The 27738-nt window shown below is 35.3% G+C and overlaps 2 protein-coding genes across 5 annotated transcripts in view; one reads left to right on the forward strand and one right to left on the reverse strand.

The window, feature by feature from the left end:
* Positions 1–3076, forward strand: part of LOC120625059 (proteoglycan 4-like) — a 61198-nt gene extending 58122 nt beyond the window's left edge. For all 3 annotated transcript variants that reach the window (XM_039891969.1, XM_039891968.1, XM_039891970.1), the window contains exon 9: positions 151–3076. In XM_039891969.1, the coding sequence (XP_039747903.1) occupies positions 151–2758 (2608 nt within the window). In that variant the 3' untranslated portion in view covers positions 2759–3076. The remainder of the gene's footprint in view (positions 1–150) is intronic.
* Positions 3077–6512: 3436 nt separating this feature from the next.
* LOC120625219 (androgen-dependent TFPI-regulating protein-like) lies at positions 6513–27727 on the reverse strand. 2 transcript variants are annotated; one of them, XM_039892211.1, is made up of 4 exons: positions 27427–27727; positions 10843–10983; positions 9493–9713; positions 6513–9070 (listed from the first exon to the last, which is right to left on the reverse strand). In XM_039892211.1, the coding sequence occupies exons 1-4, from the start codon at positions 27649–27651 to the stop codon at positions 8719–8721; spliced, it is 939 nt and encodes a 312-aa protein (XP_039748145.1). In that variant the 5' UTR covers positions 27652–27727; the 3' UTR covers positions 6513–8718. The 2 variants fall into 2 exon arrangements, with proteins under 2 accessions (XP_039748145.1, XP_039748144.1); XM_039892210.1 differs by lacking the exon at positions 27427–27727 and adding an exon at positions 14739–15095 and having other exon boundaries at positions 6517–9070.
* Positions 27728–27738: the final 11 nt, after the last annotated feature.

Genomic DNA, 27738 nt, shown 5'->3' on the forward strand with positions numbered 1-27738 from the left:
GCCGATTAGAGATTCCAATTATATATATACAAGAATTGCTCGTTTAAAGATATAAGATAAGATAATGTTTGTTGTCTAAATAGTCATATTAAGAACATTCATAAAGATAAAACTACTTTGCTAGATTGTATTGTAAATATTTGTTTTCAGATACGAAGCTCGCCCAAGACCGCGCGATGAACCTGAAGAAGACTACGAAGATAGAAGACCGTACGAGAGACCAAGACCTGCTAAAAGACCATATGCAGATAACAGAAGACCTTACGACGACGAAGAAAGAAGACCGTATAAAAGTGGCAGAAGACCTGGTAGACGGGATGAAGAAGAAGATAGATATAGACCTGATGAGGAGGATGAAAGACCAAGGGGTGGTAAAAGAGGTGAGATCAGACCACGGGATAAGACCAGACCTCGAAATGAAGACAAAACCAGAGACGAAGTAAGACCTAGAGACGAAATAAGGGCAAGGGATGAAATCAAGCCAAGGGATGAAATTAAGCCTAGAGATGATATTAGATCTAGAGATGAAATTAGACCTAGAGATGAAATAAGACCCAGGGACGACACAAGATCTAGAGATGAAATACGGCCTAGAGATGAAATTAGACCTAGAGACGAAATTAGACCAAGAGACGAGATCAGATCTAGAGATGAAATTAGATCCAGAGATGAGGTAATCCCTCGAGATGAAAAAAGACCTAGAGATGAAATAAAACCGAGAGATGAGTTTACATCTAGAGATGAACCAAAACCCAAAGATGAAATTAGACCACGTGATGAAAGACGACCTTTTAGAGATGATACTACTTCACAAGACAGTTCTAGATCAAGAGACCGTTTTCAACCAAATGAAGGCAGAAGACTATACGATCGACCATCGCGTGGTAGAGATGACAGGCCATTCTTAAAACCTGAGAGAAATTATGAGGGTGAAGAGAGAAATCAGGAAGAGAAACGAGAGGTACCTTCAGCTCCTGAAGGGCAATCGCTTGTGAAACCAAATGGCCATGGTATTTTTAGCAAACCACGACCACCACCAAAAATAAAAAGACCAGTTCCACTAAATGAAAAAGAAAAATATAACTATGTTCCTGTTATTACAACAAAAGCACCACCGAAAGCTGATGATGAATATTATGAAGACTATGACGAAGATGATAATCGAAAACCTATGCCTTCTGCAAAGACAAGCACTGTTCAGCAACGGCCAAAATTTGAACCAGTTGAAAAGGAAAAATTTAAACCTACACGACCACATTACGCTAGTACGTCTGAAAAGTTAAAAAAACCGAAGAAGCCTATAGATTATGATGAAGAAGAATACTATTATGAACCACCGGCAAAATCTCAAAAATACACCCCAAAAGAGAAAAACGAACGACCATTGAAGGCCAAAGACGATGATTATTACTACGATGAAAAAGATAAAATTACTGAGAATCCCAAAAAGTTTTTAGAAGAAGATGTGACAGTTAAACTAAAAGAAGTAAGACCAGGCGTCAAAGTTATTAGACGGCCTTTTTTACCGTCTAGGGGTGGGAGTCCTTATCTCCCAAGAGGACTGCAACCGGTAGCTGGAAAAAATCTCCGTTTACCCCCTAACACCACCCCTAAACCTACCACCACTTCTACTACAACAACGACCACTACTTCTACTACAACAACTACTACTACAACTACACCTAAGCCTACTACACAAAAACCTACTACAACAGAGAGGATCACTACAACCACAACAGAAAAGCCTACAACAACCGAAAGACTAACAACAACAGAACGCACTACAACAACAATCGCTACAGAAAAACCTAGCACAACAGCTGTACCTGAGGAAGAATACGAATATTATGACGAAGAAGACATAGAATACGAAGCGAAAGATAAAAAAGAGCCCACAGAAGATACTCTTACAGAAATTAAAGAGCCACCTACAACAACAGTTCTAACAACGACACTTGCTCGTGAAACCACAACATATGATAGGGAACAATTTCTGGAAGCAATTAAAGATAAACCAAGACTACCAGTCACTACAGATGAAGCCCCCAGGATAACAACCACAAATGAGAGGTTGAGGCCTATTTATACTGAGAAACTCAGAACTAATCTAGACAACGAAAAACCTAGAAACCCAATAAGAAATGAGGAGCAACCTAGATATTCTGAATTAGAGGACAGGCCAAGAAAACCCTTAACAACAGACGAGAGAGCTAAAAATCTAGCTACAAAAGTACTTAGAAACTTCAATGATAATTATGAAGCTATCAAAGAGCAACTAGAATCAACATTAACGCCTGGTGATTATTTAAAACCTTACTTAAATCAATTACCTGCACCATATAGAGAAGTCAAGAGACCCGAAATCAGACCAGAAATTTCCAAAGGTTACACGGCCACTGGGAAACCATTAAAAATTCCAGATATAAAACAAAATCTTGCTGATTCGATTGAAAACGAATACGATGTAAGATTAAACGAGGCTTTGGCCCCAACACTGCCTGTGAGGATTCCTAGTGGATTTGTGATCCCATCAGATAGGGATTACACGTATTCTAGATATAGAAACAATCTACATGCGGAACCTCAGTTCGCAGCATCTGAGCAAAGCCATTATCAAGTAAGAAAACGCCCTCAGATATCTGGGGTTAGCATACGAACGCCCACTTCCTATTATTTGCAACCTCAAAGGATAGTCTATGAAGAAAGTTTGACAAGACCGTCAAGACAAATGTTGAGACAACTAGGAAACATATTTTAGGTTTAAGATATAGATGATGCGTCAACAATAACGTAACTGCAATTAAGTTTATTGCTCATTACTGTACAATTAGTGCAGGAATCGTGGACAGAACTAGCTGCATTTTCGTGAAAAGCCAGGAATTAAATATTTGTATGTTTAATTAAATATTTTAAATATTATTATGTTTATTTTATGATTTATATTTGACTGCTGGACAAAGATTTTTTATATAAATCTTCACACTCCACGTTGGTTCAGCGACTCGTTTAATTTTCTTCACCTATTAGAAAGTAGAAAGGTAGACAAATTTTGCGGCTGCTGCTGCAATATTATATATTTTCCTTTAAATTATATATATATCCACTTATACTTTGTTGACGTGTCGTTTAGAACAGATTTAAATTATGGTGCTTTCCTTGGAAACATTTTACTTTACCAAGATCAATGTCCCATATGCAACATAATTTGAATCATACTTTTATCTGCCTACTGATACAGTCCGGTTTTGTAACTTTGATCTTAATTGTCATTCTGCAATGGAAGTCAACGGAAAATTTTATGTCATTAGTTGTTTTTTTCAGTCTATACATTTTTAGTTTATGTGTATAAAACATTTTAATTGTAATTTAAGAAACTCCTGCTTAATGTGAGTCATTAAATACTCTTTCTGATACGAATTCGTACATTACAGTTGCTTGTACAGTGATATATTTATTTTAAATAATAAAATTTAAAGTCCTCGAAGCCACGTTGAGAAATAAAATTATACTTTCTAATATAGTAACGAAATCCTGCGTTTAAAAGCGTTTGTGATTGTTGTGCATTCTAGTAAAAAAAGCAACAATAAACCATTTTTCGCTGACCGCCAAACTTATAGCGAAAGCAAAGTTACCAAACTAGACTGTACCTAATTTGTGAATAGTACGATCATGGTATTTGTTCCCATTGGCTGAAGGTACGACACTCGCTAAAGCAGTGTATTTAAGCCAATAGAGGAACATTGTCAACCCATCGTAGGCATTGTATTTATCGCATATAAAAGTTTGGCGTTAAAAAATGCAATGAAATGGTAACTTCAGGTAACCTTTGAGAGATGGGTAGGAAAACTGGCAGGCTGGCAGGTTGATAGACCTGTGGTTTTAGCTGCAACATTAATGGTTTTACTTCTTTGGGACAGCGCAGTTTTTGAAATTGGGTTCTTTAATGCATTTCCTTTGGTTTAAGAAAAAATAGTCTGTCTCAAATAAGTATAATATAAAACTCGATGAAAAAATAGATAAGTTATAACTTACGTACAATTTACATTTGTTTAAGAACAAAATTGATGTAAGGTGGAGATGATTATTTAATAAATTATTTAGTTCGATATTAGTACTACAGTTGTTTTAAAAAGAGTATAGTAATTTTTGTATCCACTACGTTATTTGCACACAATTTATATTCAATTCTAATATATTAATATAGTAAAAATGTATATATTATAGTTAATAATTTCATATAATCAGCTATGCAGCATGCTGTGTCATGATGGTTCTTACACCCTAGTAGGCAAACATAGATACGTCTGCTCGCGATGGCAGTCAACTTATGACTGAAATGCGGACTACTCTGCATATCGTTCGATATTAAATTACTCTACCCAAGATCTATGGAAAGTTGCCTTAACTGGCTATGCCCAACTAGTCTTACAGTGTAACCGTGTGAGACGGTGAGCTTCAAAATGTTATATATTATGTTATATTTTGACCTAAACGATATTCTCAAGATCGCGTATCCTAACTGTGTATTATTACCCGTCCACATTTTACAAATCTGGGCCCAGCTTTAGAGATACCTACTGCTGGGTTAGCAATAATAGCTCTACTTGATTTAAAGCGTTATCTGTCGCTTTTGTGTCTGCTTGTACTGGTGATATGATCAAACACGCGGTGACTTATTTGACTCGATCAACTGTATAATTAAACTATAACTGCATTCAATTATTGAATTTGTTTATCACTAGTTGGACGATTTTTTAAATCTTGCTGTTAATGTGAGTCAATACAGAAGTCACTGTGTATTATTAAATGACGCAAACACTATTTGTATGCAACATGTGCAATTTATAAGTTTTTCAGTACGCTTAATATAAAATTGGTATGTCCGCAAATGTACGGTCGCTTTCGAGTTTAGAGACACTATAACATCAGAGTGAAATAGAACTTATCTTCCTTGCTATAAGATACAAATTTGTCTAGTACTGTTGGCGGAATGTTTGAAACTTAAAAAAAGTAGTTTTTTGCGGACACAACTCTACGACTCCATGTATTCAAATCTTATGGTAAGCATACTGACTATGAATTCATAGTATTATACTATCATAAAATGTAATCAATTTATCAAACAACACAATTTAGTTTATTATTCAGTTGATAATAAAGTTTTATTTAGTTACCTAATGTTCGCTAAAATGTTGTTGTTTATCTAACTTTATATAAACTAAGTTTAGGCGAGACTTCAATTTGGGACTCGTTTTTTTAAGAAAGAAGAAAATTATGTCCATTTTAACGCCTTATAATTTAGTTTAACTAAAGTGAAATACTTACAAAAAATATTATTTGACTATCCACTTAATAATTTTAAGACAAATATTTAGATATTTTTCAAAGGTTACCAGAGTTAGGTGAAACTTTTTGGTATTAACTGATTTTTTTTCTGTAAAACTATTTGCGTGAACATAACTCTTAATGCTTGTTATAGAGAAAAGGTTGTTTGATGCTAATTAAAATTCGTTTAATTAGAAACTATTTCTTTAAATGCTGGCACCCAAATTATATAACATGGTTAACCATGCTTTTCAATACAATGTGAGCTATCATTATAACTTTAAATATAAAGGTGTTACTTAAAATAATCACTTAATACTATTAGAAGTTTCAAAGGAGAACTGATATTATCGATATTAATTGAAATGAACAATTCGTGTAAAGTTACGATTTTAACTATTGTAGTGTTTTATAAGACTTTTGTATAAAACCTAATAAAAGTATACAAATTAATAAACCTCTTTTATTATTTTAACTTTATTCTAAGTAAGTTAGTCACTACTATTAGTAGGTTTCAAGATTTTTAGCGACCGGTGAGACACATGGGGAGTGGGATACCTCCTGTTATCAAATCTTGCAAAACGGTTTTAATTGGAATGAAATTCTGCATGCATATTTAAATCGGATGACAATGAAATATTTTCATGACATGTAGCTGATCTGATGATATAGCCAAAAGTTGACCATGGAAACTATGTAGGTACTAAAAAGGCCACGACCAACGAAAACATTGTTCTAATTAAGAATAATTTAATTTGTAATACAGTCCAGGGTAGTAATACCACCATGCAGCATTGCAGTTATGGTTTGAAAGGCTTGGTTACCGGTATAATTTCCGGCCTACGAGGCTTAACTTCTTACCCGTAGATTTATGGGCACAGGGCGGCAATTTGAAGGACTTGTCCTTCGCACACCCTGCGAAGTGTTGCTCTGTATATAGGCGAAAGGTTTCTAGTTTCACTTATTAATAAACGTGGTGTATCGTTGCGTTTTGTCACGTTCTGATAATTGAAACTTGCTGTCAAAAGTGTGCACAATACTGCATAACTTTTATGATGTTATGCTACGTTTATTAATAAAAGGGCCTTTTTTTATACTCTATTTTAGTGTGCATTTGGCAACCCTAGCTGTAGGTAACTATTAAAAAAATTAAATCAGTCTCTAAATTGTTTATTCTCTAATACCATATTGTTATATTAATTCACTTATTACTTATTATTATTATATATTTTTATTGCTTATATAAATGTACAAAATATTATTAGAATACAATAACTTATTTGCTAAAAAATATTGACCAGTAAATAATAGTACCAAATGACATAACTAAATAAAATATAAGGAAAATTATTCTCTCGATCACTGTATTCGTATCACTGTATTCATCGCGATCTCGACACGCCGTTCTGATACGATACGGGGCGTTCCACGTCGAGTCCGTTTTTGTTCGAAAATCAAAGGAAAGCTGACACAGAACTGGACAATTTAAAACGCGACTATTATATGATGCGATACACGACGCTTGATACGGTATATCGAACGATACGAAGATCGGATCGGGCAAATAATACATATAGGTACTGAAAATCTGTGTCTTCTTAAAAAAAACTGACATATCTTATTAATCATGATCATATTATTTTCTTCTTGGGGACATGGGAATAAATCAATCGAATATTTCGATCCACCCCCAACCCCTGCTACCGACGATCAAACTAATTATTTCCGGTCCCGCCGCTCAAATGGACATATTATATCAAAGCATATCGAAAGACAACAATTAACCAAATCTGAAGTTAATGCTGGATCCATCTTTCAAGCCAGGAGGTGGTCTAGGCCTCTTTCTTGCCACTAGGAGTTAACCCTTGACTGTACCTAATCTCATCTGGTGATAATTTACGATGCAGAGCCAGAAAATAACGGGCCAGTTATTCTGATATGGGTATAACAATTATATTAAATCTATAACATAATTCACTGAAGGACAATATTATAATTTTAATGAACAGCATCACATTATCCGTTCATTCGCGTATGCGTTTGCCACCATATATACTATTTATTTCGTTGTTATCAATTATATAGTTATCAGCACATTGTCATAGTCGACCTAGACCCAGGATAATCCTATTAAAATCTCACTTCTTACCCCCACGGCCCTTAGCATTATTTTTCTTTTAACCCATATAATGTGACAGCGGCAACATCCATTAGGCGACCGCGGGGTGTGGCGGGTTGGGAGGTGAAAAAGAGCGGGCGCGCGGCGCTAAGGGCTTGCACAAAGGCTACATTCCATAATATTATATACTTATTGTTATGATAGTACTATTAATAACTGTACAATGACATAAAACTCATCACCTTGCATAAATTATCATAATTCTATTTGAAGAAAGAACATTTCAACTTTGTCTTTACTTTAGATAGAATAAAGCTACCAAATCTTAATATTTTTATTGCACAAATAGTAAACTATTAAAAGGGTTTAAATGGTTGAAAATCTTTTAGAGCTTGCATCCTTCCATTTACTATATATCATAAGAATATTGTGAGCAAATATTTAGGGCCCCTCTACACGGGACGATCCGCTGCCTCGATCAATCGGAGCTGAGGTGAAACTTGAAGATCCAGTGTTTCTTAGATGCATACGAATCAATTGGTCACAAAATCAAAGAGCTGTCGATTTATTCTTACGAGAGTCAAGATGAGTTGGTACATATCCATGATTGAGATCTTCTATAATTTTGTTACCTTCGATTAAGTAAATAGTTAACGGTAATAATAGGATGTACTGCAAACCATTTGAAACGATGGATCTTAGCATGTCTCGATATGTATGGGGGCATTTATCTCCACTCAACACTCTCCAGAAACAAAAATAATGCGAGCTAAGTTTGAGAGCCTCCACGGAAGAGTTACCGGTATACGGTTTTACCAGTGGCGTAACTACCATACAGCTAGACGGGACAAGTACGGCCTTTGAAAAGGTTATATAATATCCTAGTTAATTAAAGAATTTTAAAGTATTTTTGTTCCGTTAAAGTATTTCTTCGTAATCATCATCGGCTTCTTAGCCGTTAGTTCCACTACTGAGTATAGGCCTGCTCTCTGAGCCACAGTTGTTGACACCACTGTTTTCCTTAATCCGTAATGAGCTTGTTACAGTAAAACACCATACCTAATAACTATTCTTTTAAAGTATTTAATTTAATTTAATTAGGGCCCCAATTAAATTTTTGAGACGGGCCCTTGACAGTTGTGCCACTGGGTTTTAAAATTTAAAAACATCGTAATCACCCATTGTCCTATGATAATTATATATCACCACACCTTGATCACAAGTTGGTTCCTACCTAATGCTAACCATTCAAGCTTTTTAATTACTATTAAAGATCACAATCGGGAATTTTCTATGTTATTCTTTAAACTTCTGAACTTCAAACTCCACGATTCACCTGGGAGCGACGTATTCAAGTCTACGCCTTTACCGTTTTCCTCAGTGCTAAAACTATCGGTTTCGTAAGTTTTACCAGCATCAACAAAATCGTTATTTTGTTTCTCTGCATCATTTTCGGTTGGCTCCACGTCCGCCCCGTGGAACAATCTATTGATTGGGAACTGTATTCTGTAGAAGCCGTAGGATATTAGCCAAATGAAGACCTGGTACAGACAGACTTGCCACCAGTTCATGACGCCGAAGACCTGGTACAACCAGCGATCAGTCACGAAGTAGATGGTGTAGTACCTGCGAAAAAATTGTACAAATTCAATCAATTAAGATATTATAAAATTCTGGAGATTCTACGAGAAAATTGAATCGCTATTAATGAGCATAAAATATTGCTCCTTACAAAGTAAAGTCATTTTATTACAAAGACAATCTTCTAGAGACGAAAGAAAAACCCCTTACAGCTTTTTATTTAAATGTAATACTTTAGGAGATAGTGTAAGATTGACAAAAGTTTGGACTCGATGGTGTGGTATGCGATATTTATCACTGAGAGCGATTAAAGTTCACGTCTTGTTCACATAATATTATTACAGAATTACGTTACGTTATTTAAAGCGGGTGAAAAAACAGGTTAAAGCGAGTGCCATTATTTAGGCATACAATATTAATAAAGCAATAGTGGACCGATTATGCATTGATAATGATCAATAACTTACACGATGGCATAAGAAAACGCGACAATCCAGTACAGAATTAACTCCAGCTTCATATTGGTTGGGTGCCTTCGAGCCTGGAGTAAAGTCTCGACCAACAGAACCACCGTGATGTTGGTGTGCACACAATGGTTGAACCACCACGGCACTACTTCGTCGTAGATCTTCGGGAAGACCAGCTCGCGGTCGATAGCGTACACCGTCCAGAACATGCCTGCTACGAACTGGAAAGGAGAATATAAGCCAATCAAACGACAGTACAGCTGCGTTGAAATTAAGTACACGAAAAGACGTGCCGCTAAGCGATTCAGTGTTCCGGTGCGGAGACGCGTATAAACTTATTAGCGTATGACTATACTATGTTAGGGATAACAGGTTAGCCCGCTACCATCTTAGAATGCATCAACACTTACTACCGGGTAAGATTGCGACTAACTTGTATTGGAAAAAAAAATGTTGTTAAAATACGTTCACGAATACATAACAGACAGATGTGAATTCTATTATCAAGACAACAAAATTAAAAATTCCTGGAATTTGCCAATCGTATGGATCAAGAATTACTGTAGCTATAATAATTATTGATATAAATGGTAAATAGATATCGGTATAACTATATCTAGTTACCATTATAAGAATTTGAATTGTATGAATGAATGAATTAATACACTTTTATTGGACGGCCGATAGGCGCAGCCGGCAGCGACCCTGCTTTCTGGGTCTAAGGCCGCGGGCTCGATTCCCACAACTGGAAAAATGTTTGTGTGATGAGCATGAATGTTTTTCAGTGTCTGGGTGTGTATGTGTTATATTATAAGTATTTATGTATATTATTCATTAAAATATTGATCAGTAATCTTAGTACCCATAACAAAAGCTACGCTTACTTTGGGGCTAGATGGCGATGTATTGTCGTGGCATATTTATTTATAGTACTTCACATAAACATACAAATTTGGCGGCAATATATAGGTATAATTGGATGGCAATTGAAGATACTTTTTTTTATATTTTTCATTGTACCTGTTTCAATACTGTTTTTACTTACTATTTGTGAACTCGCCGCTATTCTCGCATAAACTGTTTCGTTTCTAAGGATGGTGCATTGGATTATTTATATATTAATCTATATTTTGATAAATAAAGGAAAAAAATCAGTAGAACAATTGGTTTTTAGACTGATGCGAAGAAACCAATTATTAGGAGTTTGGGTGTGATATAACTGCCTTATGCCTAAAAGGTTAGCCCGTTTTCTTAGATCCATATCTACCATCAGGTGAGATTGCATTCAAAGGTCATCTTGTAGAAGAATAACAAAAATGTATATAATATTAATAAGTGCTTATAACCTACCAATGTAAAAGGTAACACCATGCCGCAGAATATCACATCCCTCCAATACTTGATCTTGCTGCCAAGGTTGCTCTTCTGCTTGTCAAGCCACTCCAGCACATCGTGGATCAGAGACAACCCGAGGAACACTGTTTGGAAGGTCTGAAACAAAGGCAACATAATGAAACGATTTGAAGGTAAGGGGCTTACTTCTATCACATAAGATGCCGAGTACTCTGAAATGAAGTTCCACCAACGTTTACTTTATTAAACGGGGCAACACTTCACAGGGCATGCAAGGAGCACGTCCTGGAACATGCCGCATATGTCCATTAATTGAAGGCGTAGTTTAAGCCTCATGTGCCTATAATTACACCCGCAACCACGTAATTTAAACCGAAACACAGCATTGCAACAATGCTGCTTAGCGGCAGAAATAAGCATAGCGACAGCACTTCCTCGGACGAGCTCTAAAAAGTGTCACGTCATAAGATTGTGGATAATCGCATGTCTTTCGCCCATGATAAAGAAAACAAAGTTACATCTAAAGCAAATAAGCATAAGGGTAATCGTAGTTATAAAAAATAAAGATATGGGATTGAAAAATAAAAAATTCAAATGTAAAGATTATTTTGGAAAAATTGCCCAAAAAAAAAGTGGAAATGGAAAAGTGCACGGAGTAATGTTTTACGAGTAGTTTGCAACGTTCTAAAATCGAAACCGTAGAGCAGTATTATTTTAATATTGTTTATGCTCTGGTGTCAGAATTATAAAACCTTAATAGAAGCGAAGAGGTGGTAGCCCAGTGGGTAGGACTTCGGATTCACTTTCGGGGGGGCGAGTTCGAATACCAGCAGCAAGGAAAACATCGTGAGGCAAACTGCATGCGTGAGAGTTCTCCATAATGTTTTCAAAGGTGTATGGAGTCCAGGAATCCGCACTGGACAAGCGTGGCAGAACTAAGGCTTTAACCCTACCTCATTGTGTGATGGGTATGATATGATGATGAGATAGTTGTGGGTTGATCACTGCTATTCATCATCATGATGATGATGAATAGCAGTGCCCGATGGCAGTTTGCCCGCGCTCGTTCGGTTTTTTATAATCGCGCTGGACGATGCCAGCTATTTCTTTTAGGTGTGATTGCAGTCATTAAAAACAAATGAGCCGTTGGTTTTTTATATAATAATATAATATTACCTACTAAAATATATAGCAATCAATAATTATCTATTTTAATTGTTTTAATTATTGTATATCAGTAATTACGTACAAATTATTGTCTCACGGATTCTACGGAGTTATCAGCACGACCTCTACGTCTGGATGACTTTTATTGTTAAGTAATTAGTTTGTGTCTGTTTGTTTATAATAATTTTTCATTGTCTTTTTAAGGAAACCAACTGGCCTATTAGGCTGATGCCTTATAATAAGTTGTGGACGAGCAACAAACGTGCAACCATGCAAACTTTTACATTTAATATTGTAAACATCGAGGCTATCCAGCTCTTCGTCAATACTGATATAATGAGAATGCTCAAACGGATATTTATGCGCCATATTCAAATTAAGTAAATAAATATACTACGACAATACACACATCGCCATCTAGCCAAAGTAAGCGTTATGGATACTAAGAGGACTGATGAATATATTTATTATTTATGAATAATATACATACATACTTAGAACATATATATATAAATACATATAAACAACCAGACACTGAAAAACATTCATTGTTACGTCACATAGTCTAGACGCTAAAATGTAGCCAACGACACCCTATTTATTAAAATAGGCCTAAAAGGAGGCTATAATAGGCGTCACAAAAGTAAGTACATATATACATACAACGTACATTTTATTTTTAAAGTGGTGGAGGAGGAGGTCCAGGCGTATTTCACTCAACCCCACGTGGAAAAGAGGAAGGGAACTCGGCAAATATACCTTTTTTCCGCAAGAAACTCAAATATTATGACAAAGTACTGATGATACGGCAGGTTGTTGGTTGGTTTATAAAATACAAAATCAGAAGTTCCTGATTTGATATTAAGTCCATTTCACTTTGACGAAAGAGTTTGATACTCGAAAACGACTCTTGCATTGCGATGGCAAATCTTTTTCTTAGGCTACTGGATTGGTCTCACGCAGAACGCACCCTTGACGCCACTAAGGACTGTGGTTAAACGCAGCATCGTAGCCTTCGATTAAGGCGAACAAAAAGTGACCATGTTTAAATGGTAATAGAAGTCACGCGAGGCCTAGTTTCATCACGGATCCACTTTATCAGCGCCGGACAAAGTTCGTCACGTTTCGGTCTCGTGTGATAACACTGATAAGGCGTGATAAAGGGCGTTACGAAACCCGTCCGCGCGGATATCGTTTTGGGGTTGGTTGATAAAGACGCAAAGGGTTTAGATACGTTTATTTAGATCCCACATTTATGTAGGCTTCCTTCCTTTGAGTTACAGATAAAAAATTTACCCTTTTGGGATACTCGCCTGAAAAATTCATGAATGAAGTATGTGCTTCTTGCATATCATCAACCTATTAACATTTCGGTCTGGTATCTTTTTCGATCTTTGTCGGTTGGGTTTAAGCTCAGTGGCGTGCATACAGGGTATGCACAGAGTATGCACTAAGGGTGCAGATAATACAAAATTTAAAAAAATGTCTATTAAGTGTTATAAAAACCTTAAGGGTAGGCTTTATAAGAGTTATAAAAGCCTACTCTTTGGTTTTTATAACACTTACTGGAGTTTCTCTTGATTTCATATCATTTGCATACCCTGTACATATGCACGCCACTGTAAAAGCGACCCACTGGCTTCCGCCAGACGACGAAAACGTGTCGCCATGTTGTCATGATAGGGCGTAGAAACCGATTATGAGTTATATTGAATGTTACTGCACTAACTCCAGGTTAGCCCGATACCATCTTAGATTGCACCATCGTAGTAAAAAAATCTTGTTTATAATACCAGGACCAATGGCTTAACGTGCTTTTCGAGACACGGTGGTGGACAACGCAGAATTCCTAAATCCGTGTCGTTTCCTGGTACGGTACCGACTAAGATATTCTTGGCAGGATACTCGAAACCTAACAATTGTTGGCCCAAACCAGAACTTGAATCCAGGACCTCGTGATCCGTAGTTGAACTTCCTAACCATTAAACTCAAGCGGCAGTAATCAGGTTGAGTCAAATGATAATTGTTAGAAAAATGCGGAAGGATTAGACAGATATGACATATTTATGTCACAGGGACATTAGGAAATCAGAAAATTCGACAAATCCCTTTATAAAATATAGATTTTGCGCATCATCATCACATTGTAAATGTTTATTTTTTTTAAACGGTACCCTAACTACATTCCGCATTCCCAGTGCATATTAAGTTAAGTGGTGGTGGTGAGTTTCTAGAAATGATAAAAACAATAACCTTTCAAATTATACCCCACAAACTTTCATTCTCACAAATAACCGTAATTAGGTACTACATAGAAAAATGCCAATATTTTTCATGTAATACATACACAAACTCCTATCAACATAACTTATTTAAAAAAAATTGTTTTGCTATCTAAGGAAAATTAATCAAATCGAGTGTATTTTTCATATACGCCTAGGCGTTTTACGAAAATCCAGATATCATAATTACCCTGCGACAAATATATTGTACGCAATATTAATTTGTCGTAACTTTATCCATAACTTAAAAATTTTATGACCTTTTTTCCCCGACTTCGAAAAAAAAAGTTTTTTTTTTAATATATGCTACCTCAGAACTCCGTCAAAGATCTGTTAGATTACCTAAAATTCAAAATTCATTTATTACAAGTAGGCCTAATTTATAAGCACTTTTGAAACGTCAAGTGGAAAAGAGATAAAATTACAAAAGAGATGGGTACTTACAAAATTCCATCCGGTTAAATAACCAGGGCCGAATGTATACAACATTCTTATATCCGGGTTGGGATTATTCTCAATATTCAACCCCTTAGCGAATAGCCCAATGTACACGTGATGTAAAATACCAAAAAAATGAAACACTGTACGCCAGTACAAAACTGCGTCACTTCTATCAAACAATTTTTCATTTTCCGTTATCAAAAAACACAAGATATTATAAAATATATTACTGTCTTTCCACAATTCCTCCATTTTAATTTGTTAATATAAATTAATAATACACGATAACTTATTTAACTATTATTAATTTAACTTAAAACTAATTAGACGCCCGCCTTCTTTATTTTTTGGGCGACTATAATTGAGGGTATGTGAGGTTTTAATTGAGAAGAAAGTATTGCCATACGAAAGTACAATTACCCATATTGATTGATTAAAGTACGCTCTCCAGAGTTTACATGGCTTAAATTACACTTTGTCCTTTTGTCGGTTTCTCCCTTATTAATATATAGTTACATAATATTATATAAATGTATAATATAAGTATAAAATTATCATGACCAATCTACAATTATCAATATCATTCGTGGAGTGTGTGAATCGTTTTCGAATATCGAAACACTGTAACATCATAGCGTCAAATAAAAATTACCCTAATGATACTCGTTATAAAGTTGCAAATTCTGTAATCCTTTGTGAGCGAATCTGATAAATTACATTTCACTCTGAAATTACAGAGTATCGAAAGTCAATTAGGAGCGTACAAAACTTTTAATACGTGTACTAAAAACAATTCCTAGTAACATTTTAATATTTATTATTTAATAATAAAGTGAAATTAAATTTTTGATTATCTTCGATTTATTTTTGTCGAGATCTGCAGTTGAACCAAACATTGGTGACAAATAAATAAACGAACTAATTTTCTTTTGTATAATTTTAATTCATTAGTCAGTTTATTGTTATGTTTTTGCAGATGGCCTGGCAGGCATTATTATTTATTTTTAATTTCTAAGCTTTTCCAAGGAAACACACAGAACAACATGAGAATAATGTTCTATTTTTATCACATGACCCAATGAAGTTTCCACGACCTAGTTATACGTAAAAGATAACATTAACCACAAAATGCTAGGGATTTACTACCAAGCGAAATTGAATAAGAAAAAAAAATACTTTAAGGAGCTTATATTTTTTACATTTGATAACCCAAAGCTAAGTTATAGACTATTTACCATCAAGCTACACCCCAAGAGTCGAGTAACGGTCGGGCTACGCGACGTGGTATGTCTTAAAACAAAAGTTTGTATGAGACAAGGAGACTTGTACACGTGTATAGTAAATTGTACGCAGACGAAGTCAACGGGAACTGCTAAAAAAGTTAATAAAATTTTATAGTTACATGCACTCGTCATGTAAACTCGTAAGCATAATATTTATTATTTCCGCGTTATATTTTTAATGTCAAAAACCTTTCAAGGATTACTGTCTCACGGTTGTTAAGTATTATCACTACTGCATCGCTTGTGCTGTGAAATTATTACCGAAATAATTTTTAGGAAGCGGTTCTAATTTAAAATAAATCTCCACATTTCTTTTATAAGTTTTGATAATTTTTAAACAAAACAGTAAGATATAAATAAAGAATGGCGGTGTCTAGTATTCTGAATTCTGATCAAAATCATGCAAACTTATACTATATTCTTGTTTATTTATTTCGAATTCTAAAAACAAAGAAACCGAATATTACCTTTACCTATCTTAAATTGCGTCTTTCAGTTATTTCATCCCGGTACTTTGATTTTGTGAGCGATAATAAAAACAAACTCAACCTAACTCTTTTAATTTTATTTTTAAGCGTTTTTCTGAGTACTGAAATAAAAATGCACTCAACTTAACTTAACCGGATTCGACACTAAGAAGACCTAAACGAATTCGTTGAGAGTAAATCGATCTTTTTTTTATGGAGAAAATAAATATTCTTTAATATTTTCTACAAAACGACAATTATTAAATTTGATATAATAGTTATTTATATATCCAATGACAGTCTTTGTAATTTACTATTCAATTGTTATTTTTCAATGCATATTTTTTTCGATTGTAATGGCAATATTTTGCCCCTTAATATTAGTAGGTATTATTATTTATGATGATAGATTTTTATAGGTTATTTACGCGAGCCTAGTATGCACTTAGCAGGATTTTTTTGGTATGACATAACATATGATATCATTGTTAAATTGGAATGTTAATTTAATTAACACCTCAAAACAGAGCTCAGGTACGTATAAGTATTATAGTAAATATAGTTATTTTCAATTCCTTCTCACCTCGTTACTAACGTTATCGGCAGCCTACTCATTACATCTCCTTTTTGGTCTCGATAGCTTAACATCCTCGTCAAGGCGCGGGTTGGACAGCGTCAATGTCTTACTCCTAACGCTAAGGTTAAGGTAATTGCAAAAATTTAGGTACGCATCGTATCATATGGAAACTTTTCAAGTATTCATTTAATTATTTGCCATTAACATTTTAATTATCTACCGGTATTATATACCTACGTGTATATTTTTTTTGAGAAAATATAATAATAATAATATAAATAAATATATTACGACAATACACACATCACCATCTAGCCCCAAAGTAAGCGTAGCTTGTGTTAGGGGTACTAAGATAGCTGTTGAATATTTTTATGAATATAATACATATAAATACTTATAATATAACACCCAGACACTGAAAAACAATCATGTTCATCACACAAACATTTTCCAGTTGTGGGAATCGAACCCACGGCCTAGGACTCAAAAAGCAGGGTCGCCGCCCACTGCGTCAGTCGGCCGTCTAATAGCAGAACCAGTGCAATAAACTTAACTATGTACTACTAAGTTTCCTGAGCACCTGCCATCATCATCATCGTCATCAGGTCTTTAATATTCCGCAGCTATACACAAGCCTCCACTCTCATTAATTAAAGTTTTCCCCCGCCTCGCTTGTCCAAGGCGGGTTGGCGTGCATTATTATAATCATTTTTTATTGCACTTCAAGTTATCCTTTGATGCAATCACCTGGTGGTAGTGGCCGAAGCCTCCCACCAGACTAGACCAGAGAAAATTAAGATATAATAAATTCTCATATATAATACGTACTCAAATCTCTCCTGCCGGTAAACGAACCCGGGACTTCCAACATAAAACCACTGCGCCAGGAAGGTACTTAATAATATAGTTTTTTTTTTTACATGTACTGATAGGCGAAGCCATTGTTCCAAATCCGATTGATCTATTTTTCTTTTATTAAAATAGCTATAAATAGATCAAAAAATGTCGCCTTACATTCGTCTTAAAAAACAATATTAACGCTATTTTTATTGATATCTAGAATTTATAGTTATTTTCATATATTGTATAGTATTCTTATGTATTTTCATCTGGAACTATTAGTTGCCCGTAGTAAAAAATAAAATATATTGTATTTAGGGAAACAAAAATTCATATACACAAACAAATACATAATTGTTGTTCTAAGGGCATAGCGGTTTTATCTTGGGTATAAATACTTCTGGCATTTATTATAGTTTACCCACAAATTAGGGTAATACATTCCTTGAAAATTAAGCAACACTTAACGTCATAACACGCAATATTGATAGTTAACTTATCAGTTAAATGTATTCATTTAAACTTACTATGGGTACGTAGAAATATTATCTATTGGTTAAACGTAAGATAAGTTTAATGTCCATCCAGACATATCGTATTTGTCAGGGAATTACCCCGTGATCCGTTAGGAACGAATAAACTTACACTTAGGTGGAGAGTTTAATATGGTGAAATAGCACTTTTGTTACGAGTGCCGACTTCCACCACATAAAGAAGATAATTATTTGATGAATATTTTAATATTAGATAAATAGCTGTTGCCCGCGACTTCGTCTGCGTTTGATTTTGTTTTTTGATGTGGCATTAAATTTAGTTGTATATCTAAAAAAAAATTAAAGTATTCATTGAATCGTTATTACCCCTCGAATGAGGGGTTTGCTGCTGTTGCAACCACAGTTTGGGAAAAATTAAACACATTTTACAACCTCTATAGTAGAAAAATAATTATTTAAATCGGTTATAATTTGTCCGTGGGTTGGGTTAAAATCGTCAAACACTTTCATCCCCTCTCCCGAAGAAACCGAGCTTAATGTCGGGATGAAAAGTATCCTATATTACTTCTAACACTTCAAGAATATGTGTACAAAGTTTCACTAGGATCGGTTAAGGAGTTTTTGCGTGAAAGCGTAACAAACAAACTTACATTGACATTTATAATATTAGTAGGGATAGGGATAGGGATAGGGATTATTTGTTGGGTTTGGATATACATTAAACAAATATTCAGTAACATGGAAGTCACTAACTGACTAGTGGAACCAACCTGCTACGCCATATTTGCGTCACGTGACATATATATATATATACTTATTATAAAACTGTATCTGGAAGATTTCTGTATATTGCTTGCGGGGGTTGCTTTATAATCTACACTGAGTCCAAAACAGATTTTTATTTAATTTTTGTCTGTCAGTCTGTCTGTCTTTCTGTCCGGGCATCACGTGAAAACTACTGAACGGATTTAAATAAAGTTTGGTACAGTGGGAGCTGATATACCGGGTCAATATATAGGATACTTTTTATCAGTAGGGGTAAGTTGCGCGGGTCAGCTACAACAAAATATACAACGGCAATACACACATCGCCATCTAGCCCCAAAGTAAGCGTAGCTTCTGTTATGGGTACTTAGATAACTGATGAACATTTTTATGAATAATGTATATAAATACATATAATATGATTGATGAGAATGATTTTTTATTTTATTAATTATAATTAGCAAAAGGAGTAATTCTTATAGAATAAATCAGTATGATTTATGTAATACTTGCTGTGGCCCGCGACTTCGTCCGCTTTTGTTTTTGTTTTTCGAAAGACATGTGTCTCATAAATGTGCAGGACTTTATGTATTTAGGATAGCTAAGCCTGGTAAAATCGTCAAACACTTTCGTCCCCTCTCCCGAGAGAACTGAGCTTAATTTCGGGATAAAAAGCATCCTATATTATTTCTAATACCTTCAGAAATATGTGTACAAAGTTTCGTGATGATCGGTTTAGTAGATTTTGCGTGAAAGAGTAACAAACAAAAAACATTCACATTTATAATATTAGTAGGGATAGGGATTTTATCACATTTTAGTTTAATGCTTCTTCGTTAAAAGTTGTGACTATAAATTTGGTTATCAGGATTGGATTGTCAAGGGGTCTTTGTTATATCAAGAGTTGGGTGAACGAACCTCTGCTTGAAGACACAACAATTGTAATAAGTAACAAATGAGTATTATTGAAGTCCATCCCGACGTCCGTAACACTTTGTCGACGTGCAAAAGAGGTATTATATTTTTACGTATAGCTTATGAAGGCCCATGTTCAAAATTTCCGTGAAAGCTAAGTTTTCACTCACGAATTGGGAGCTTAGCTGGCTAGGACATCCGGTCTGGATGGACCTTAAAATCCATGTTACGTTTATCCAATATGTATGTAATTACCAGTGGCGTGCACTTCATACATGCACAAAAGCACTGCATACCCAAATTATTTTATATAACTCGTATTGGAGGGGAATTTTTCCATGCTTTGAATTTTTTTGCTTTATGCATACCCTGGTCAAAAACCCGGTGCACGCCACTGGTCATTACTAACACACCCGGGGTGACCTTTTCATTGCCCAAGTCTTCTTCTCAGGGCTATAAAAGAATTCGCCGAATTACAAATAATTAAAAAAAAAACATTTTAATAGGTGCCTTTATAATAAAAATAATAATAAATTATCGTAGCGTTAGTTTTAGGTTTACGAATGTAGTTATCACTACAAACTACTATGTTTGTCAAAGTGTCATCAAAAGTTCCATCTACGAGGCCTAATGGAATAAAGAAATATTCGACTTTTGACTTTCGAAAAGTGTCTCATTTATACCCTCGCTTTTTTATCGTTTACGTATTCTTTTATACTTTAATAGGACTTTTCTATAAGCTCACGTTAATACAAACTTTGAACTTCTATAAATATCAGCCCATGCTATTTGTACACGTTTTTTTCAACACATCAAAATTCCCAGTTGTAACGCAACTTTATATAAAATACAAAATTATTTTTCCTTGTTCAATATGAATGAGCTCATTATTTATTAGCCATTAGAACTTCTTAATATCACGAATACTTTTCTACAGTAAAACCTGTTTTTTGTTTACCTTTTTACCTACCAAAGGAAAATTATTAAACCACTAACTTACCAAATTCCAGTTAGTGAGAAAACCCGCGGCATATTTCTTTGTATCCAAAATTATAACGGGAGTTTTCCCATCATCCTTTATTCCCATGAGCATGATTACACCCCAAATCGAAACGAACACCATAGTAGTGAACGCAACACCATGAAAAACCGATTTTATACACAGCAATAGTTTTAATTTCGCCATTTTTAAAATTTTAGCATACAGTCTTTCCGAGTCAAACGTTTTCAACAGTCTACCGAACAAGTAACATTATGTTAATTTTAATGTAAACAATGTGTTTCTTTAACATTTTTCAAGGATACTACCTATTTTGTGATACACAGATTAAGGCGATGCATCCTCGGAAATAATTTAATTATACCGGAAGTACATCTTCGTCAATTCGTTTAACCGAACTGATTTATTTACCTGCAACTTAATACAGAAGCACCGGGTGTCAACAAGTTTAATCTGTGTGAGTAACAAAGCAGGGGCACATAATAGATATAATAATAGTACAGAAGTTTCACTCAATTATTTACTTGATGAATATCGCCCTTTTAGTGGCTTACAAAATTTGCGTGCATTCTAAATCACACCTTACTACAATGTGCACTAGATCGCAATTACTCTGATTGCAGAATTTCCTTTACGACGGTTCAAGTTTCAGGGTTTTCGAGCCGAGCTGGCAGTAGCGGAACGGACCGTACAAAAGTCCTTATCCTGTATTAACGCACACGAAGGACTTTTTTGACGTAACTAAGTAACAAAAAACTAACAACTAAAGCCAAATAACAAAATATTTTTTTCCTTTTCACTCATCTGGCAGGTCATAGTACAAAACTTCATTAGAATACATTTTGCCATTTGAGCATGAATGTGTTATACACCAGTTACTCCATTTTTTGTCCCCGCAAGCGCATGGGAAACGAAAAACACTAAACATAGGTAAATAGATTGCATCCTGGAAACGTTTATAGATATAGAAAACTCTTTTTTCCTGATAATTACCGGAGTGCCATCCCGCGGGATTTTTATGAATCAAATATAGCATGTATACTAATGTTTAACTCAAGAACTGGTACTCTTTAGCCCGGAAAAGTAAACAGGGAAAAATAAAAAAACCAGATTTAAGCAGGAAATAGAATAGTGCGGTTACGATTAAATGGTGCCAGCATCAATACGCGTGTGTCAATCAGCCCTCGCTCTTTGCCAAGTTCTTTATGCAACTAGAATTATGAGCCGTAATTCGTGGTGTTAAGGTTCGATTTCCCATAGGCTAATAAAACTTCAGGTGTTAATTTATAATTTTAACTTATTGCCGCTCTATTAGAGTAGATATCTCAACAACATTACTGTTATTTACATTACTTATTATATCAAAGTCAGTAATCCATACATAATATTGAATTATCATTTATCAGTAATCCTAAACATAAACAATATTAATAAATCATTGAAATATTTTAAACAATTGACGCACACGCATGCTCACGCGGCGTTCGGTGAGGAACGAGTGGCTGAGCAGAGGTTTGCAATTAATCGTCATCATCATGAAATCAACCGAAAGACATTGACTGCTGGATATGTCTTTTGTAACGACTTCCACACTCCACGGATCGAAAGCGATCGCCGGAACTCACCTTTTTACGAATTATGTGCGTTTTAAAATTTATATGTAACTTGCTTTAGTGGTGCGGTTAAATCTGCATTGCTGAGATTTCACACCATGTCAACCAACTACATGGCCAGATTAACTAAAGCCTAAACCTATTATTCTAAGAGGAGAACCGTGCCCTATGGTGGGTATTGACCCAAATATTTAAATTAATTTATAATAATTGATTTAAATCCAAATTCAAATTCAAAATTCACTCGTATCAAGTAGACCTAAAATAAGCACTTTTGAAACGTCAAGGATGTCTATTTGTAGTAACTTTACCACTGGCTTGAAAAGCAGATTCTACAGAGAAGAAGCCGGCAAGAAACTCAGCAGTTGCTCTTTTCTAAAATAATTTTATAATTTAACAATCATTGTTTATTATTCTGTAATAAAAGCGGAGCGGCGTACTTCCAAGCAACCTTGTCATTATGAAATTCACCAATAGTATAGTAACCTCGATGTATTAAATGTGTTTTATATATTCTTCTAAAATGATGAAGTCCGTCTGCAGTGACTCTACTACCAATTCGAAAGGCAAATTATACCGAGAAGAAGCCGGCAAGAAACTCAGCAGTTGCTATGTTAAAAATATGTAAGCTAATCAAACAATAAGCTGCTATCTTAATAAAGAGTTAAACAATTATCCGTGCTAATGATGGCTAGCACATTGACGCCTTAACCTAAGTATGTACCTGACAGGTATAATTTACACCTAATATGTTTCGTATAATGCAAAGTTCATCTTCAATTGCTGGGTATAAATAATAGGTACGTAAGATTGCATGCTTATTGTTTGTAACATGCAGGTTTCGTTAGAAAATATCGATGTATCTATGTTTAAGATATTAAGATATTTAAGCTCATTATCTTATGTTATAATGCGAATCTGGGTTTTCTGATTGACTCTCACGTCATTATGAAAATTTTGCACATACGCATTCAAGAGTGCTGGATAATGCTTTTCCCGAGGTTCTTATAGACGGGAACAAACCGATTTATTTCCATTTCTACTTAGGCATACTTGCAATTTTTTGTTAGCGAATTAACATTACACGAAGTCAAAGTAGTAAGGTAATACCAACATTTATATTATCACGCTAAGAGCAAAAGGAGACTGATATAAAGTGTCTTATTTTTATTTTGTTTTACTAAAACGTAAATCCCAAAAAAACTTCTAGGCGCGTTGACCATTTTTTGGGTGAGCTATATTTATACTGTGTATATAATATTATGTACATAGTCCTCAAAGTCCTCAAAGTCCTCAAAGTCTACTCCGCATGTGTTATTCACTGGTCCACCTACCAGCCTACTAATAGCCACCACTTTCACGTTTGGACTAAAATTAATGTCTTTTCCAGCTACCGCCCGAACAAATCACACCTCCACTAAAACTAATCTATATACAAACACTTTGTAACCCTTTTTACGAAAATTGCGCGGACTGAGTTCGAAACTAAAAGGGTTCTTGTTTGCTATTGCGGATCACTAAAACTACTATACGTTATTTGATACATTTTTATAGCCTCGTAATAATATAGCCTAGGAAGTAGGTATTAGTCAAAACCTGTATTTTAAAGGTTATATTATAAAATATTGTCGAACAACAACATTGCTGCTATTTGATATGGAGTTTTTATTTAATACGAAACGTTCTTGCATTCTTGCAATAATTTTTGTTTTCTTTCGCTGCGGTGTGTTTTCCTCCATTCAAGACAAGACCCTAACCCAAAAGGCACATAGCTCGGAGAACCGATGGATGTTGGGGTCTTAAAGTGCTGGAATGGCGATAAACGCAGCGTAGGTCGGCCCCGAACGAAGTGGACGGATGACATCAGGCGAGTCGCTGGGCGCCGCTGGAGACAAGCGGCTCAGGACCGTGTATCGTGAAACTCTCTTACAAAAGACCTATGTCCAGCAGTGGACGTCGATTGGTTGACATGATGACGATGATGATTAACCCAAAATGACGTTTTTGTCAAGTGTAAGGCTTCGGTCCTGCCTAGTTACTCTCCAAGCGATTTAGCGTTCCGTTAGCGTGGATGGAAAAACTTGTAGTACAAAAAGAATCACCGAAAAACGCAGCGTTTGCAAACCTCGTCGTCACTCGTGATACAGGACCGCGTAGTGACATCTGGGCAAAGGTGTTTCGCAATACAAGTATCACAACCCAGCTGTGGGCTGTGTCATAATGATTTCATATGTTTTGTTAATGAAGAATGAGCAAGCTTCGATTTTTATGTTGATTATAATTATTTAATTGCCTTCATCTTGAATGAAATTTCCTGTTATCAAATTGAATTTATAGATAAGTCGACCTCCCAGGCTCTATTACGAACGTTGATATCTAATAAGTGGGAAGTGGGTGGGTTTGATTCCACCGGCTCAATTTCGTAATTTATAATTTCTGTTTTTTTATTGATCAACTTAGAGCAACAGTAATAAACTATAACTGTGTAACTCACCTCCTCTCTTCACATAAACCCCAACCCTACTGGGTTTATGTGAAGAGGCATAATGATATTTTTTTTTATTCGAGTTTTAATCATAAACCTACCAAGAGTCAGCAAACAACATGGCATGTTTACGATTGCAACTTATACATAGATGACATATCAGATCCTTACCCGACGCAACATTCTCATTGATAAAGTTATTTTAGACTAAAATTATGATCAAACAAATTAAGTAGTAAGTAATGGGAAGTTATTGATAAGTAATGGGAGTCAGTAATTAACCTCGTGGGAGGCGTTAGCTGTGGCTAGCCATTACTCTAACTACAACGAGTGTCGGCAAGCGATTTAGCGATGCGGTACAACGCCGCCTAGAAACTGATTAATGACCATTTTCAATATTCAATCTATCCGTAATCTATAGAGTTATTACTTAGCAACGTTGTTATTAAAAAAATGTCCATTAATTTTTTTATGAAATATCAAATTTTCTTAGCATCTTATCAACAGATAACATATAGATTGAATATAGGAAACGGACGAAAGGGTATGTGATTATTATAACCGTCTAGCAGCCCGCAGGTTAGCCATTTAATAATAGTTAAATAGCACTGCGGGCGAGGCGGTTGTTTATTGTGTGCGTATAAAAATATTATGAGAAAAATTCGCTGATCAGAAGTAGTAAGTGGACTACTAACTCTATTTTATTTGCTGATGTCCGTTGATATAAATATACATAAAATTACATTTACGTCATGGGTTTAGCCGGAAAGCCAGTCGTATATATATACCCTGTGGCAGTTTTTAATACTTAATTGATTAATCATAATTTATAGGCTAAATCAAGGCAAAGCACGCTTCACAAAAAATAGGTATGTTGAGAATATCTCTCTGAGAAACTATTAACTACTGGATATTGCCCCTCGACTCTGTCCGCATTTGCGCATGCGGGAACTATTAATTTTACAGGCTATGTTTGTCCTCCGGAATGAAAACAATTATTAAACGAACTAGCAACGTTTATTAATTATATTATATCAGTTTACCGGTTTCTTGAAAAAATAGAAGAAAAAATAATCATTTGGACTCGAACCGCCTGACCACCTGAGCTTAACTTGACCACGTGATGGCGATTTAAATCGACGTATTGTCGTATGGCGTATGGCGTATTGGAACAGTTTTTCGTTGCCTGGAGACATGGACAAAACGACGTTTTCAGAAAATGAAACCCAGTTAGATTTATCGCCCCCGAAACGCCCTGCATAGTAGATTTAGAGTTGAAGCCGTTTCCTAAATTCAGATTAGATACATATTTAATATGGAAGAAATAAGTTGTCCTTGTGCACGTCCCATCTTTTCTCTTAATTTTAACAAATTAATATGAATTAATGACAATCGCTCGTTCAAAGGTATTAGATTAAGTGAGTGACTAGTGAGCTACGTATATAATACAGCTGAAAAGCAAAAACAAACAATCGTAGTAGTCTATAATTCTGTTACGTAATATGGAATAACGACAATTGAAATAGTTTCATAATATACTCACAAAAAACATTTAATAACTTCTAATGCGGAACATGGCGACTTTAACAATCATTAAATGTCGGATCATTAAACGGGACCCATAAAAAGTATAAACAGAACCTTCCTGATCATGGGTCATCCACTAACAGGTTAGCCCGCTACCGAAGACTGTATTATCACTTACCACCGCACAGCTAATATTCATTATCATCATCATCATCATATCAACACATTACCTTACCCTACAGAGCATTGGGCCCTGTAGCGGGCCGGTAATGTATTTCTTTCCACTATGAGAAGGGGCTAAGGCCGTAGTCCACCACGCTGGCCCAGTGCAACTTGGTGGATAGCTAAAATTGGCAGCGGATATTTTCTCTACGGGTTTTATCTTCTCTGACAGTTTTATCCACGAGCATAGGCACACGGTCGGAAGTAATATTGTACGTGTAAACACGTGTAATGGGGGTTGGGGTCCCAACGAGCTGGAATGGCGATCTCACAACGGTAAACGCAGCGTTGGTAGACCCCCGACGAGGTGAACTGATGAACTGACATCAAGCAAGTCGCAGGGAGCCGCTGGACCTAAGCAGCACAAGACCGTGGTATTCAGGACTCCCTACAAAAGACCATCAGTGGACTTCCATTCGTTGACATGATGATAATAATGTTAGAAGGATGTGGGATAGCCTAGTGGTAAATTCTAAATAATAATTTATTTAAAAAATACTTACAAAATTCCAATTTGTGAAGAAAAACGGCGTCAAAACCTTCAAATCCTTCAGAATTGGATGCTTCAGCTGATCATCGGTTATAGTAAACCAGATATAGAAACCCCACGAAGCCACGCCCACAAACCACACAAAATACACAAAGTGGAAAATTGTGCGTACAAAAAGTTTTATTGCGAAGTTTTCATTTTTAGTTGTTGACTGCACTTGACTTTCAACGTCGCACATTTTCGGTTTATTTCGTGGAAATTTAAAACAAAATGGTATTTCACTTAAGACATTTTATTTTGAACACTTCTGCTTTAGATTTTTTCA

Source organism: Pararge aegeria, chromosome 7 (genome assembly GCF_905163445.1).
Source record: "Pararge aegeria chromosome 7, ilParAegt1.1, whole genome shotgun sequence".
Classification (NCBI taxonomy): Eukaryota; Metazoa; Arthropoda; class Insecta; order Lepidoptera; family Nymphalidae; genus Pararge; species Pararge aegeria.

Bases quoted from the DNA above. Each gene is read 5' to 3' on its own strand.
- LOC120625219 (XM_039892210.1), bottom strand. From the start codon at position 14,987: ATGGAGGAATTGTGGAAAGACAGTAATATATTTTATAATATCTTGTGT. The intron at 9,714-10,842 runs GTAGGTTATAAG...TCTCCTTTCCAG, and splicing joins TGGTGTTACCTTTTACATTG to TTCGTAGCAGGCATGTTCTG. The intron at 9,071-9,492 runs GTAAGTTATTGA...ATTTTTTCGCAG, and splicing joins GCGTTTTCTTATGCCATCGT to GTACTACACCATCTACTTCG.